The sequence below is a fragment of the Microcaecilia unicolor genome, chromosome 3, assembly GCF_901765095.1.
Source record: "Microcaecilia unicolor chromosome 3, aMicUni1.1, whole genome shotgun sequence".
Taxonomy (NCBI): domain Eukaryota; kingdom Metazoa; phylum Chordata; class Amphibia; order Gymnophiona; family Siphonopidae; genus Microcaecilia; species Microcaecilia unicolor.
Genome location: NC_044033.1, coordinates 179,714,569 through 179,729,350, shown reverse-complemented (window position 1 = coordinate 179,729,350; position 14,782 = coordinate 179,714,569). Strand labels below are relative to the sequence as shown.

The 14,782-nt window shown below is 46.6% G+C and overlaps 1 protein-coding gene across 7 annotated transcripts in view; it reads right to left on the bottom strand.

Moving 5' to 3' along the window:
• Positions 1-8,361: 8,361 nt before the first annotated feature.
• The window catches only part of STAT6 (signal transducer and activator of transcription 6), a 221,814-nt gene continuing 215,393 nt past the window's right edge, over positions 8,362-14,782 (bottom strand). For all 7 annotated transcript variants that reach the window (XM_030196653.1, XM_030196648.1, XM_030196651.1 and 4 more), the window contains one exon: positions 8,362-8,667. In XM_030196653.1, coding sequence (XP_030052513.1) covers positions 8,517-8,667 — 151 coding nt within the window. In that variant the 3' untranslated portion in view covers positions 8,362-8,516. The remainder of the gene's footprint in view (positions 8,668-14,782) is intronic.

The following is a 14,782-nucleotide window of genomic DNA, read 5'->3' as shown; positions in this document are numbered from 1 at the left end:
GAAATTTGGTGGCACTGCCCAGTTAAGTGCTGCTGAATATTGACAGCCTACCAGCTTTGCATGATTTAAGCAAACAGGAGCATCTCCTGCCAGGGCCGGTCTTAGCAAGTGCGGGGCCCTATGCAGATCAATTTGGTGGGGCCCCATCCTAGCCCCGCCTACCCTAGCCCCGCCCCCACCCTAGCTCCACCCCATTGATAAGATTATTCCATTTTTAGAACATTTTTTTATTTACGAAATTTCAAATAAAGACAAATGAAGCTAAACTTGTACAAAAAAAACTGATTGAAATAATAAGCACAATGCTATCATGAAACCTCCCCTCCCCAGAAATTATTCAGTTCAAGGCCACTACAATTAGTAGCGGGCACAAGCCGGGGGTGGATGCCGCGCCGGTGGTGGCGGGAGCGGAGTGGCCGAGCCGCGGGAATGGGGATCATCTCAGGCGACTAAGGCGAGCAGTGGCGGAGGTCGGAGCGGAGGCACGAGCGAGGCAGAGTTGAGGCGCTGCGCAGGGCCCTATGCGGTCACCTTGGTCGCCTCTGCCTAAGACCGGCCCTGTCTCCTGCCCACTTAACCACACTGAGAGGCATATTTCCAAAGCACTTAGACAGTAACCTATGGAACTTTGAAAATGAGCCCCTGAAAATCTTCCCCCAGAAATACAGGCCCTTGCAAAAGCAAGGTTAATGCAGCCTAAGCCACAGACCTTTGGTCATCCTACACTTAGGTTTCCCTGGAAGGCTGAGGAAGGGCTGGATAATTGCCTGCTCTCAGTCCCAAAGTGCATCCTATGATGCACATTGGGTTTTTTTTTCCAGATTTGTTTCCTCTAAAACTTTTAATAGTAGAAGTTTGGGGGTGGGGAAAGGTTAATAATGCTGTTTGAAACAACACTTTGGTGATGCTGTTCTCTCCCTTTTCATCTTTCAATCCTGCTGTATAGACTGACTCATCCACTGGGGGGATGGATTACATAGAAATGTGTTCGGAATGGAAAAATAAGGAATTACATCAAATTTTGGTAAAAGCAGTGCATAGAATATACAATGCATTTATGTATCTACAGAGACAAATAACCTGCTTCATATCATGGTACAGGTGAGTGAGCAAACAGGACTGCACCCAGGGACTTGGAGGCTAGCTGATTATACTTGCAGACTAGCTGAGGAAAGGCAGGGACTTTGGGTTATCTTTGTTTCTTTCAACAGGTATCAAAGCCCAGGGGGAGAGGAGGAATGTAAACCGGCTATTGCAAGCTTCTGAAAATGGCCCATACTACCTCTCTGATAATCATCTTAACTTTCCATATTTCATTAACAGCATCACCTTCCCCAACACCAACACACACCAAAACCTACACATTTCTAATTTGCTGGTCAAACATGGTAGGGGAAATATGCAGAGGCATGGGGGGAGGGGCATCTTGTGTTCTTTTCAGATTTCACCTGTTTATCCTCAGCACTTCAGAACATGGTGGAAGAGATGTAATTTACTGTAGCTGTTCTGTAAGGAATAAAGAATTGGTACTGCCCTGGATGTTCTCCCTTCTGCTCAGTAACTATGGCTCCCCTGTTAATTTTCAATCCCCACACATGTACTGCTTTGTACAGCAATTAACTTTTCAGACACTTGGGTCAATTTGATACGGTGAAGTACCTCATATATCCTTTCCTACAGCTATCATATGTGTGTGGGAGGGGGGCAGATTGACTGGGTCTGGGATTTCATCTATCATCTTGCAGTACCCCATGCCATAGTCAGGCAGTTTGCCATCTGGAGCCCAGTAAAAAAAAAAAAAAAAAGAGTGCATTCACTTTCTTTATTGAGTGTGTGTGTGTGTGTGTGTGTGTGGTGGTGGTGGTGGGGAGTAATTTAGTTGGACACTGCTTCAATAACTTTTGTAAACTTGTAAACCGTATATAAAATTTTTGAAAATAATAATAATACACAACACCACAAGCTGGGAGATTCTGTTAAAATGTTTGTAGTGTTTTTTTAAATTATTATTTAGAACATATTTATAAGTGCACTATAACCAGTGCATGTTTTCTAGCGAAAAAGGTACCGGTACTCAAATGGCAGGCCACCCTTCAGGGGTAGGTTGATCACTGAAGGGACCCACCCCATAACAGCCAGGCTCCCTGCAATCAGTCACAGAATTTATGACAAGGCAGAATTGGTGTGTAGAGCCTGAGCTCTTTCATGAAAACTTGGGGACCATGGGTCAATTTTAGCAGACAATGAAAAAGGTGCCTCAGTACCCCCCAACTACCCCCTCAAAAAAAGCCCTGACTATAACCCTGTATGAATGTGACTCATAACTTCTCCTTTACACTTATTTGTGCCCTCAGAATGGGGGAGGGGGGGAGGGTTTGCAGCAAACCTGCCTTCCATAACAGCACTAACGGCCAGGACTCAGAAAGGTATAGGTGTAAAAGAGCCAAACATTTCCTGAGGCCCTCATGATCAAAAGCAAACTCCGGCGCTAGAGGCTGTTAACGCCATACTAGCACCAGAGTTTGCAGCCGACCCATGATCAGAGCCCTCGAGTGCCTGAAACAACGCACTCAAGGGCTCTTAGCGCAAGTAGCATGCAAATGCATGCTAAACAAGGCTTCTAGCGCAATTAGCTTGCAAATGCATGCTAATCAGAGCTTAACGCATTCATCCCCAATGATCAGCGTCCAGCGCACCAAAGATTGGGTTGCTGGCCGCGGCAAAATCAACGCCAGCTCTGAGCTGGCGTTAGATTTTGCGGATCATTGGGGAGGAATGGTGAGCCCTGTCCTGCATGCAGTTGCATGCTGGCAGGCCCCCATTCCCCGCCAAAGAAAGCAAACGCGATCAGGGGGCTGGAGGTCCGGTGGACCTCCTGCCCCCCGACGATCCCACCCCCTTCTTGTTCAGGGAGGGCTGGAGATCCGGTGAGTCTCAAGCCCCCCCCCCCAAACCCCCAGAAATTGAGAAGTGGCTGCCTCCGGCCAAAGGCTCTCCCACCCAGCGACTGGGGGGGGGGTGGAGGTCCGGTGGGTCTCCAGCCCCCCCCCCCCCGTCACTGGGTGGGAGAGCCTTTGGCTGGAGGCGGCCACTTCTCGATTTCTGGGGGTTTGGGGGGGGCTGCAGACCCACCGGATCTCCAGCCTTCCCTGAACATGGAGGGGGTGGGATCGTCGTGGGGACCGGAGGTCCACCGGACCTCCAGCCCCCCCATCGCTGGGTGGGAGAGGGTTTGACCACAACATTTTCTGGGGGTTTGGGGGGGGGGCCTGGAGACACACCGGAGCTCCAGCCCTCGTTGTTCAGGCCTCGGCAGGCTGTTTGACAGGTTTGGGCTTTTGGCAGCCCAGACCTGTCAAACAAGTGCGGGAGGATTGAGCTGAGCACATGCTCAGGCACAATTCTCCCGCACTCAAACATGATAATCAAAGATAATAGCGCTGCTTAGATTTGCATGCATTATCTTTGATCATCGATGCAGAAAAGCCCTGCGCTGTCCCGGCGCTATTTGCAACAGCGCGGGGCTTTTGATCATGAGGGCCTCAGAGAGAACAGAGAGGACGAGAGTGACCATTTACCACCTGGAATGGGAAATGCCTTGGAGCAGGGGTGGACAACCTGTGGCTCGCCACTGAATCTTGTGTGGCCTGCGAGACCATGGGAAGTATATGCACAAAACATCATTAACCAGAATTTGGGTGATTTCAAATACTATATTTTACAATATATATTCTGGATAGCCACTGAAACAGTTTGGTTTTATAGTTTTTAGTTACAATTTATACTTAAATATCACAGTCTATGGATCTGTGCATTTTTAGTTCTGACATTATGTAATGTTGTGGCCTGCTAGGGGTAGTACTGACATTCATATGGCCCTCTGTGTATAAAGGTCACCCCACCTCTGCCTTAGAGGAAGAGGTGGGATCTGTACTGTACAACTGTGACATCGAGTTTGCTGCTACAATGTAATGCACGATGGAATGGCTGAACTGTAAAATTCTGATCAATTTCAGTATACTTTTGTTGTTGTTGTGGAATATCAGCCATGTGGCCAGAATTTGTAGTCTTTCCAATCCAACATAAGTTATAAAGAGTTATAAAAAGGTGTTGAGAAATATCTATCTGGGGACAAAATAACTCTAAAAATTGAACAGGACGAGATGAAACTTGGAATGAGAAAATCCAGTTAAACCCCCCCCCCCCCTCCCCACGAGTTAAAAAAAATGGGGTAAATTGAACTGGGGTTTCCAGAGACATAAGCTCTCCCCAAAATGGCCCAGTGCATTTCTATGGGAGAAGCATTTCCAGCTTCTGTAACAGAGAAACTTACATACATTGAAACACAGCAGAGAACTCCTCCTTTCAAACTGCCACTCCATGTTCTCTACTCTCCCAATCCCCAAAATTACCCTCCTCCTGAAACAGCCCCCCACCCCACCCCACCAAAACAACCCCCCCCTGCAACAGCCTCCCTACATAACCCCCCCCCTCCCCAAAGCTATCCTCCTCCCCCCCAATTGCCCCACAAGGTAAAACTGAGAGAAGAGGTTGCAAGGCTGAGAAACAATTGAGTAAGAACTAGATCAATTAAAGATTTCTTGAGGAATCTAAGATGAAAAACTGCAGCACAGGGGACAATGAAATGAGAGTGAAAGGACAGAAAAACATAGACAACCAAAGATAGTCAAAACTATACCCCAATCCCTTATTTACTTGAGTTGAAGAAGCAATATGTTGCAGTGGAAAAGGAGAAACCGTTGTAAACCTCAAAACTACAGGATCAGTAAGGGGTAGTGGTGATTGGCGACTCCCTTCTGAGGAACATGGAGGCATCTATCGACCGCTCAGACTTGATGTCCCAGGATGTCTGCCAAGATCTGAGACATTCCTTAAAGCCTGCCAAGAGTCATTAAACCAACTGAGGAAGATCTCAGAAAACTACTCTTGCCAGAAAAGGTATTTAAAGGTGACAATTTGGAGGAACTGAAACAAACCTCTGGTAAAACTGGAAGATGTAAACTTGTTCCTGGAGGATGTGTTAAAAGCAGTTAATATAGCTGTGTTTAGAAAAGGTTTGGACCAATTAATAGAAGTCCATAAACTGTTATTAATGTAGAACTGGGAAAAGTCACTGGTTATCCCTTGGGTAAGTAGGAGGAATTTTGCTCCTTTTTGGGATCCTGCAAGGTACTTGTGACTGATTAGCCACTACTGGAAATAGGATGCTGGGCGATGGACCTTTGGTCTGTCCTAACATGGCAATTCTTAAGTTCTTAAATATTCTTATGCAACACTGTTTATCCATGCTGAAGAAATGATACTGCTAGGTATCTCTCCATGTGTACCAGAAGTGACTTAATCAATCTGGGAAAGTGGGTGAAAGAAATGTGTTTACAGGTGATGCTCTCCTCAGGCCTCCCAGTCAAGGATATGAAAGGCAGATTAGGATCCTAGCTTGTGGAAAAAACATCCTCCACCGCAGAGAGAACAATGAAAGGAAGTCGCATCTGGAGATTCTGCAGTTATGGCATGGTTCTTTGCTAGAAGATGACCATGAATGTCTGGTGGTTACGATGAAACATTATTTCAAAGGCTTTGACAAAATCAGGTAAAATACTGTTTGAGCTAAAACAGGGATGGATTGTTCTTTGAAAGAATGTCATTGTGTTAGCATATGTGTACACTATTGGGAAACAGTGTGCAGTATGTGCTCGTGTATGCTCTTTAAAGAAAAGGGAATTCTAAATGAACCCTACTAACCTCATTGGTTTTGAAATAAAAACAAAAACAGGAAAAAAATGACATGAAACATTTCTGGGTGCCCATCCCTAGCTTCTAGTACTGACACCAGCAAGACGACTACTACTATTTATCATTTCCATAGTGCTACTAGACGTACGCAGCGCTGTACACTGGACATGGAGACAGTCCCTGCTTACAATCAGGCCAGATGACCAGGACTAATAAGAGATAAGGGAATTACTGAGGGGGGAATGAGAAATCATGGGTACTGAACAAGTAAGGGTTTGGAGTTAAAAGCAGCATCAAAAAGAGGTGGGCTTTTAGCCTAGATCTGAAGACGGCCAGAGATGGGTCAGGAGCGTTAGAACCTGGGCTGGGATGTGTGCTACAAGCCCTCACTTGTAACTACTTTGGGATTTTTGCCAACTTGCTTTAGTCCAGTCAGTGTAGTAACCTAACTTGATTGAATCTTATCTTCCCTATCCCACTACAACATTTTGTATTTATCCATACCGGACTTGGCGAATGCCTTCATGGTACTGTGTAAGCCACATTGAGCCTGCAAATGTGTGGGAAAATGTGGGATACAAATGTAACAAATAATAATAATAACATTCCCTAACTGAAGACCATACACCAGGGCTACATCATGTGTCCCAAATTTGGTCACACAAAGGGCACTTCTATAACTGGGTGCCCACATGTATGCACCACCTACACACACAAAATAACTGAACACTTACAAAAGTGCTGGCAGGGCGCCTAAGTGATATTCTGTAAGTGGCATCGCGTGTATTTGCTAGGGGGGTGTACACATGGGTGGAACATAGGCAGGACCCCATCTGCATGAGTAGTTTACACTGTCAGTTATAAGCTTCCCTGCTGCATTTACACAACCACACTTATGCCAGGTCTATACTGCGGGCATGTTAGCATAAGGGGTGCCAATACCAGGGTACACCAGTATTCTATAATGGAATTTGGTCACCCAGATGAGAATTACCTCTCACCAAGCTGCCTTGGGACACCCTGATGAAGGCACTCAGTTATAAAATTGCCCCCTAGGTGTCACCATCGCATGATGACTGGGACTCCCTCCCTCCTTACCAGGGGCTGTGAGCACTGCCTCCATAGCATTCCCAGCCCTTGTTGACTATTTCTTGGTCATTTACACCACTAGTTGGTATCTAATACACACAAGCAAGTTCCAAGATGGGCAGTGGCCCAATTTCAATATGAAGGGTGCGCTGAAAGACGTACCCGAACACGAGCCATGTTTTGGGACAGAGGCCTTCATCAGGGATCCTGTTAATCAGCAACCAATCTATATAAACATGCTAGTTACCAACTCAGCTGTCAAAATTGTATAATCATCACCATGGTTCATAAAATAAGGGCATGAAGTGCACCAAGCTTAAATTGCAAGGCTAAAGGCGTTGGCGGGAAACCAGCAGTGCCTCCTCTCATGAAAAGCTTGGAACTTGCTTGTGCTATCTTCCTCTTGTTGTTGCCTCATCAATTTTCTGTGGAAATATTGATTTCCTGTTTTTGTTTCCATCTAACACACACACACACACACACACACACACACACACACACACACAGAAACAAAAATGCAGATAACACAACACTTATGTAGAGCAATGTGCAATTTTCCTGTGTTTAACTCTCTCTCTAAGTGGAAGACAAGTTAATGTTGTATATCAAGGAGCTTTATTATATTACATAAAAAAATTATACAATTAATTTTTCTAAAGAACATTTTTCACCTGTGCAAACAGCAGCCAATTGTGGTACTCGTATATACAAAAGAATACAAGTTGCAAAAAGGTTTTTGCAAGGAAAAAAAAAAGGTCATGTTTACACAGTGGTAGTGAGTAATATACATATGGAAATTTAACTCATTTACATGATATTTTACCCATCTTCCCTCTATTTGGACAAAGCAAGAATAATGCATCAGTGAGTGTCCCTGAGGGCTCTGGTGGGTGGACAGACCAGAAAACCATGTGCCTGCCACTTCTAGCTCTCATTTAGATATGATTGAACACTTACACACTGGAAGAGCAGCCCCCGCAAGACAGCAGAGACCTGGCTGCTATTAGTCACCTCCCCAGCCCACTCAGAGTGACGGAAGCGACAGGAAAAAGAGGGGCCTCAAAATCCAAGCAATATCCTGCTGGTATTTTACAAAACAAAATCCATGGATTGTTTGTAGCAAGTTGCCCTAACAGCCTGGCTCTCCTTTAGCCTCGTGTGGCTCTCCTCCCATGTTTTGTGGGTATATGAGAGGCTAGAAGGTTCCCAACAGAGGTGAAAGGTAGAAAGCAGGTATCTGTGCTTTTCTGCTATGTTTATATGTTAGTTTATTTATCTACATACAAATATCACAGGGACACAGTGGCATACCAAGGGCGGGGTGGTGGGGGCGGTTCGCCCCGGATGCACGCTGCTTGAGGGGTGGAGAGCAGCCGTGCGCCTGTCGGCTCCGTGGTTCCCTGCTCCCTCTGCCCCAGAACAGGTTACTTCCTGTTCTGGGGCAGAGGGAGCAGGGAGCCAGTGGAGCCGACAGCCACTCGGCTGCTCCCAGCAGCTAAGAATGCACCCGGGGGGTGGGGGTGTCATGCTGCACCCTGGGGGGATGGACACCGCTGCACCCGGAGGGGGGTGCGCAGCGGCGATCCGCCCTCTTTAGACTGTTCAGAATGTTTGCATCAAGCATCACTACATGTCCATGCATGCACAGCATCCGAAGTGGAGCATGGAAGAGGCTAGGCCATCCAGTTCTGGTTGGTGATGCATTCGTTTCCTAGGGTTTGTGGAAGGTTGTGCTCCAAAAGAGGTGAAAATGCATCTACTGCCATAGGGTTTATTCCATTTTCCATCAACAGAGCGTTAATATCATCCTGTGAGTTGCATATCCTGGAGTAGGGAAGGAAAAGGAAAAGGCACTAGCTTAAACCACCTACGATGCAACATTTTGTTTTAGCCTGTCACACTTGCCATGGCATCAACCCACAGCAAAATTCTTTTTCTTTAACATTTTTTACAAAATTTACAACTCCAACACAAAAAGAAACATTTCATACACAGTTGTTCCTTCAGTGCACCAATAATTCTGCTTCACAGAATAGCAGTTTTTCCAATTTCTCCACTTCTACCCTTTCCCTTGCATCCCCACCCTACTTCCTTCTTCTAAAGCAAAGATACCTGTAGCAGGTGTTCTCCATCAGATGATGACACCATGTCACCACACATTCATACATGGGTGTCGTCATCCGACGGAGCCCAGCACAGGAAAATCTCAAACTTATTTTCCAGAAGCTTTTGGGAGTCCTACCATGCAAGTGTGCTCGCCTTCCTGCTTGCCTTGACCACATGGGACCAGCCAGTCTATTAGAAAGCTAATAGAATACAACTCCTAGGGCAGGAAGGCAGGATGTGTGAATGTGTCCTGCTGTCCTCAGAGAACGTCTGCTACAGGTAACTGCTTTCTCTGAAAAGACGTTGGACAATAATTAATATGGGAATTCCTAGCTAATCTAGGCTGTTCGAAAATAAAAGTGGGGGGGGGGGGGGGGGGGGGGGGGGGGGAAAGCAAACGAGGCCTGAAACCATTTGTTTGTTTAACAGACTGAACAGAAAGAAAATGGGTCTAAGGGAGATGGAGTTGGATTCTAGACCTCAAATAGATTCTGTAGTGCTGACTGATCAAACTGACGGACGTGTTGGGAATTTTGTGTTGATGTGAACATGTGGACAGATGACTACATCGTAGCTCTGCAAATCTCCTGGAGACTGATCTCAAGTGGACTATTGACTCAGACAATGGCTTGCACATTATAAGCCATAACATGACCCTCTAACGTCAGCCTAGCCTGGGCATAAGCAAGGGAAATGCAGTCTGCTAGCCAACTAGATATCGAGTGCTTTTACCAATGGCAAGCTAGGTGGTCTATGGGTTTAGTCCACTCCACATAAGGCCAGGGGCTCTCTTGCTGGGATGGGCATGAGGATCTGGGGAACAATGTTGGCAGAACAATCAACTGTTTAAAATAGAATTCTGACCTCATCTTAGGAAGGAACTTAGGATGAGTGTGCATCTTGTGTAAAAGTGGACCAGCTACTGGGGCCTGAAGCTCACTGACCCTGAAGGCTGAAGTGACCGCCATCAAGAACACAACCGTCCAGGTCAAAAACTTCAGATGGCAGGAATCAAGTGGCTCAAAAGGAGCTTTAATCAGCTGGGTGAGAATGATATTGAGATCCTATGACACTTTGGGACATTTGATCAGGGGCTTGAGCAACAGTAAACCTCCTGACTCAAATTAACTAGAGGCACAGAGGGCCTGCCTTCTACACGGTGATATGCCAATCGCACTGAGATGAACCTTAACTGATTTGGTTTTGAGAACAGACCGACAAGTGCAGAAGGTATTCAACCAGTTTTTGTGTAGGATAGTAGAAATGGTCCAAGTCCTTGAATTCACACCAGACAGCAAAACTCCCCCACCTGAAGTTGTAAGACCTCTTAGTGGAAACTTTCCTGGAAGCAAGCAGGACCTGGGAGACATCTTCGTGCAGTTGGAGTGAATTAACTACCACCCTGTCAACATCTAAGCCGTGATGGCCAGGGATTGGAGGCTGGGATGGAGAAGCGATCCTTCATTCTAAGTGATGAGGGTCGGGAAGCAGTCTAGTCTCCATGGCACTTTGGAGGCTAGCTCTGGAAGCACAATGAACCAAATCTGCCTCAGCCAATAGGGGGCAATAAAGATCATGGATTCCCTGTCCTGTCTTGAGTTTCAGGAAAGTCTTCACTATGAGAGGAATAGGAGGATATGCACATAGAAGGCCTGGTCCTCAATGAAGGAGAAAAAGCATCTGAGGCTGGTTGTTGTGTGATCCCTGCCTGGTACAGTACTGAGGGACCTTGTTGTTGAGATGAGTGACAAAGAAATCCACTGAGGGAGTGTCCCACTCTCGAAAGATCTCCTGGGCTATGCCCATACTAAGGAACCACTTGTGAGTTTGAATTACCCTGCTCAGTCCCTCTGCCAACTGTTGCATTTCCCCAAAAGGTAAGTAGCTCTGAGCAACATCCCATTCTGGAAGGCCCAGGTCTACAACCTTAGCGCTTCTGACACAGGAGGTACAAGCACAAACCTCCCTGCTTGTTGATGTAGTACATTACAACCTGGTTGTCCATTTGAATAGAAACAATTCTGTGCATCAGCTGATCTTTGAAGGCCTTTAGAGCATTCCATATCGCTTTAAGTTCCAGGAGGTTTTTACGCAGTGGTGTGCTGGTAAATGTTTAACAACAGGCTCTCTCCCCGGTTCACCTCTGCGCCCCCCTCAAAATTGCAGAGCTGGCTATAGCCGGGGAGAGAGCCGTCAGGTGGGGGTGGGGGGCAATGCATTACTCTCTCCAGGAAAAAAAAAATTAAATGATCCCAGGTTCCAATCTAATTCATGTTTAATGTGGGATAAAATGCCATAAATAAGTAAATAAATATAAACTTTTAACGTTGAGCACCTGATTCTCAAAGTGGACATATTCCAAACACTATAATGAAAATAAAATGATTTTTTTTCTACTTTTGTTGTCTGGTGACTTTGTTTTTCTGATCATTATGGCCCAGTATCTGATTCTGCTGCTATCTGACCTCTTACCTCTGTTTCCAGGGCTTCCTTTCCATTTATTTCTTTACTTTCCTCCTATCTTCTTCATTTCTTGCCCTACTTCCGTAAGTAAAAGCTGGGTCCTCTGTAGACTTGACTGTCCAGTGGATCCAGCTTCTGACTATTTTCTCCACCCTTATGCAGTTATTCTCCTCTCTTCCTTTTCCCTCATCTCCTTCCTCTCTCTTCCCTCCCCTCCATCCATGTCCAGCATTTCTTCTCTCTCCCTTCCCTCTCCTCCATCCATGTCCAGCATTTTTCCTCTCCCCCCTCGATCCATGTCCAGCATTTCTCCTCTCTCCCCTCCATTCATGTTCATCTCACTTCCTCTCTCTTCCCTCCCCTCCATCCATGTCCAGCATTTCTTCTCTCTCTCTTCCCCTCCATCCATGTGTATCTCCTTCCTGTCTTCCTTTCCCTCCTCTCCATGTCCAACAATTCTCCTATCCCCTCCACCCACCCATGTCCAGCAACTCTCCTCTCCCCTGCCCTCCCCTCCATCCGTCCATGTCCAGCAACTCTCCTCTCCCCTCCATCCACCGATGTCCAGCAACTCTCCTCTCCCCTGCCATCCCCTCCATCCACCCATGTCCAGCAACTCTCCTCTCCCCTCCATCTATACCCAGCAATTCTTTTCTCTCCCCTGCCCCCTCTCCATCCATCCATACCCAGCAATTCTCTTCTCTCCCCTGCCCCCCTCTAGCCATCCATACCCAGCAATTCTCTTCTCTCCCCTGCCCCCTCTCCATCCATTCATACCCAGAAATTCTCTTCTCTCCCCTACCCCCCTCTATCCATCCATACCCAGCAATTCTCTTCTCTCCCCTGCCCCCTCTATCCATCCATACCCAGCAATTCTCTTCTCTCCACTGCCCCCTCCATCCATCCATACCCAGCAATTCTCTTCTCTCCCCTGCCCCCTCCATCCATCCATCCATGTCCAGCGATTCTCCTTCGCCCCCATCCTCCCCTCCCATTCATATCCACCTGCCCGCCCTCTTCTCCCCCCAACATCCCCCTTTTTCTTCCTGCCACTGTGCCACCCTGCGGGGTTTAAATCTCTTTTATTACCTCCATCGAAGTGGCTGCGTCATTGAAAGCCCTGCCCGTCTCTAGCCTTCCTTTCGTGAGTTCGTTCCCTCAGAGTCCCGCCCTCGCGGAAAGAGGAAATGACATCAGAAGGCGGGATTCTGAGGGAATGAACTCACGAAGGGAAGTCTAGAGACGGGCAGGGCTTTCAATGACGCGGCTGCTTCGACGGAGATAATAAAAAAGATTTAAACACCCCCCAGGACGGCGCAGGTGGGCGCAGGCAAATGTGGGCTGTGGGAGGTGAGGTAAGAATGGCTTGTGGTGCCCTCCTGCCACGCTTACCTCGTTTACTGGAGCCGGCTCGCTGTGCAGAACCAGCTCGCAAGATCTTAAAAAATTTAACAACTGGCTCTTACGAGCCGGCTCTAGCACACCACTGTTTATATGTAACTGGATCTCCTGGAAGGACCACTAACCTTGAATGGGAAGCCCATCTACATAAGCTCCCCAACTCAGGATGAACACATCCATTGTCACTATTTTGTGTGGAGAAGCAATTTGGAATGGAAGTCCCTGAATCAAACTGGACTGAACTTGTCCACTACAAGAAAGATTCCTGTAGAGGAGGAGTGACACTAAGAACATCCGTTAGATTCCTTCTTGCCTGTGACTACTGAGAAGCTGTGACTACTGAGAAGCTGGAGTCCACTGAGCAGTTCTCAAATGGACACGAGCCATGGGTGTCATGTGGAGGCCATGTGGTATTGCAATCTTATCTGCCAAACTGTGACCTGCTGAACCATGTCTAGCAGGGCTCCAATGAACGCCAATCTTTGTACAGAAAACAGATGGTACTATGGGTAGTTGATAACAAACCCTATTAGCTCTAACGTGAATAGTTCTGGACATGGATTCCTGAGCTCCTTCCATTGATGTGTTCTTTACTAGCCAGTTGTCCAGGTAGGGAATCACATGCACTCCTAGTCTACATAGCGATGCTGTGACTACTGCTAGACATTTTGTAAAGACCCTGGGAGCTTTTTCTCCCTTCCTTCCTCCTTACCCAGCACTCCCTCTTCCTCTCCAGTAGTATTTCCCCACCCCCTTTCCCATACCATGCCAGTGTAGACCTTAGAAATGCATAAGCTCTATATGTAGATCCTTCAAGAGGTAGTGTGTTATAATTTAGGCTCTAAAACCTTGTCTGATGTTTTGGTGCCACCTCAGTAAGGCCAACACACAATCTCTCCACTGCAAAACACTATACACAAACTTGTGCAAAAACACACTCATAACCTTACCAAACCATAACAGCACTAATTCCAAGGACAGGACAAGCTACAACCTTATGCGTGGAAAGGCAGCACTGTAATTACACCGGGCTCTAAAACAGCAGTACACTACCTAGTGAAAAAACAAAACAAAAAGGGCTGCAAATACTGCACACTAGCAGAATACTGCACCTTGATCACACATGAAAAACACTTAACAACAGATATGACACAAGGAACTAGAAATAAAAAAATATAAAGGCAATACTGAACTGGAAAGTTACCTCAAGAAGTTAGACTCAGCATGCAGCAATACTAGAAAAATTGAAACTTACAAGCAAGATCTCACAGATGCACATTAATAAATTCTGAATAAAATACTTTTTTCTACCTTTGTTGTCTGATCATTTAGTTTTTCTATTCGCTTTGGTCCCAGTGTCTTCTGTTTTATGCAGTGTCTTCTTTCCATTTGATATTTTTTCACTCACCATATCCACCATTCTCCTGTGTCCTTATGCATCCTGTCTACCATCTGTAGCCCTGTCCCTATCCTTCCTCCAGTTTCAGTATCTGCCCTCAAAGTGTTCCGATCCAGCCCTTAAATTCAGCAGTTTCCCCTCCATCCATATAAAGCATTTCTCCCCTCCATCTATGTGCATCTACTTCATCTGTCTTCCCTCCCCTCCATCCATGTCCAGAATTTCTCCTCTCTCCCTTCCACTCCATCTGTGTGCATCTCCTTCCTTTGTCTTTCCTTCCCTCCATCCTTGTCCAACATTTCTCCTCTGTTCCCTGCCCTCCACTCCATCCATGTCCAGCATTTCTCCTCTCTTCCCTCCCCCTCCATCCATATGCATCTCCTTCCTGACTTCCCTCCCCTACATCCATCCATGTCCAGCAACTCTCCATTCTCCCCTGCCCTCTCCTCCATCCACCCATATCCAGCAAATTTGCTCTCTCCATGTCCACCAACTGTCCTCTCTCCCCTGCCCTCCCCTCCATCCATGTCCAGCAATTCTCCTCTCCCCTGCCCTCCCCTCCTCTCTACA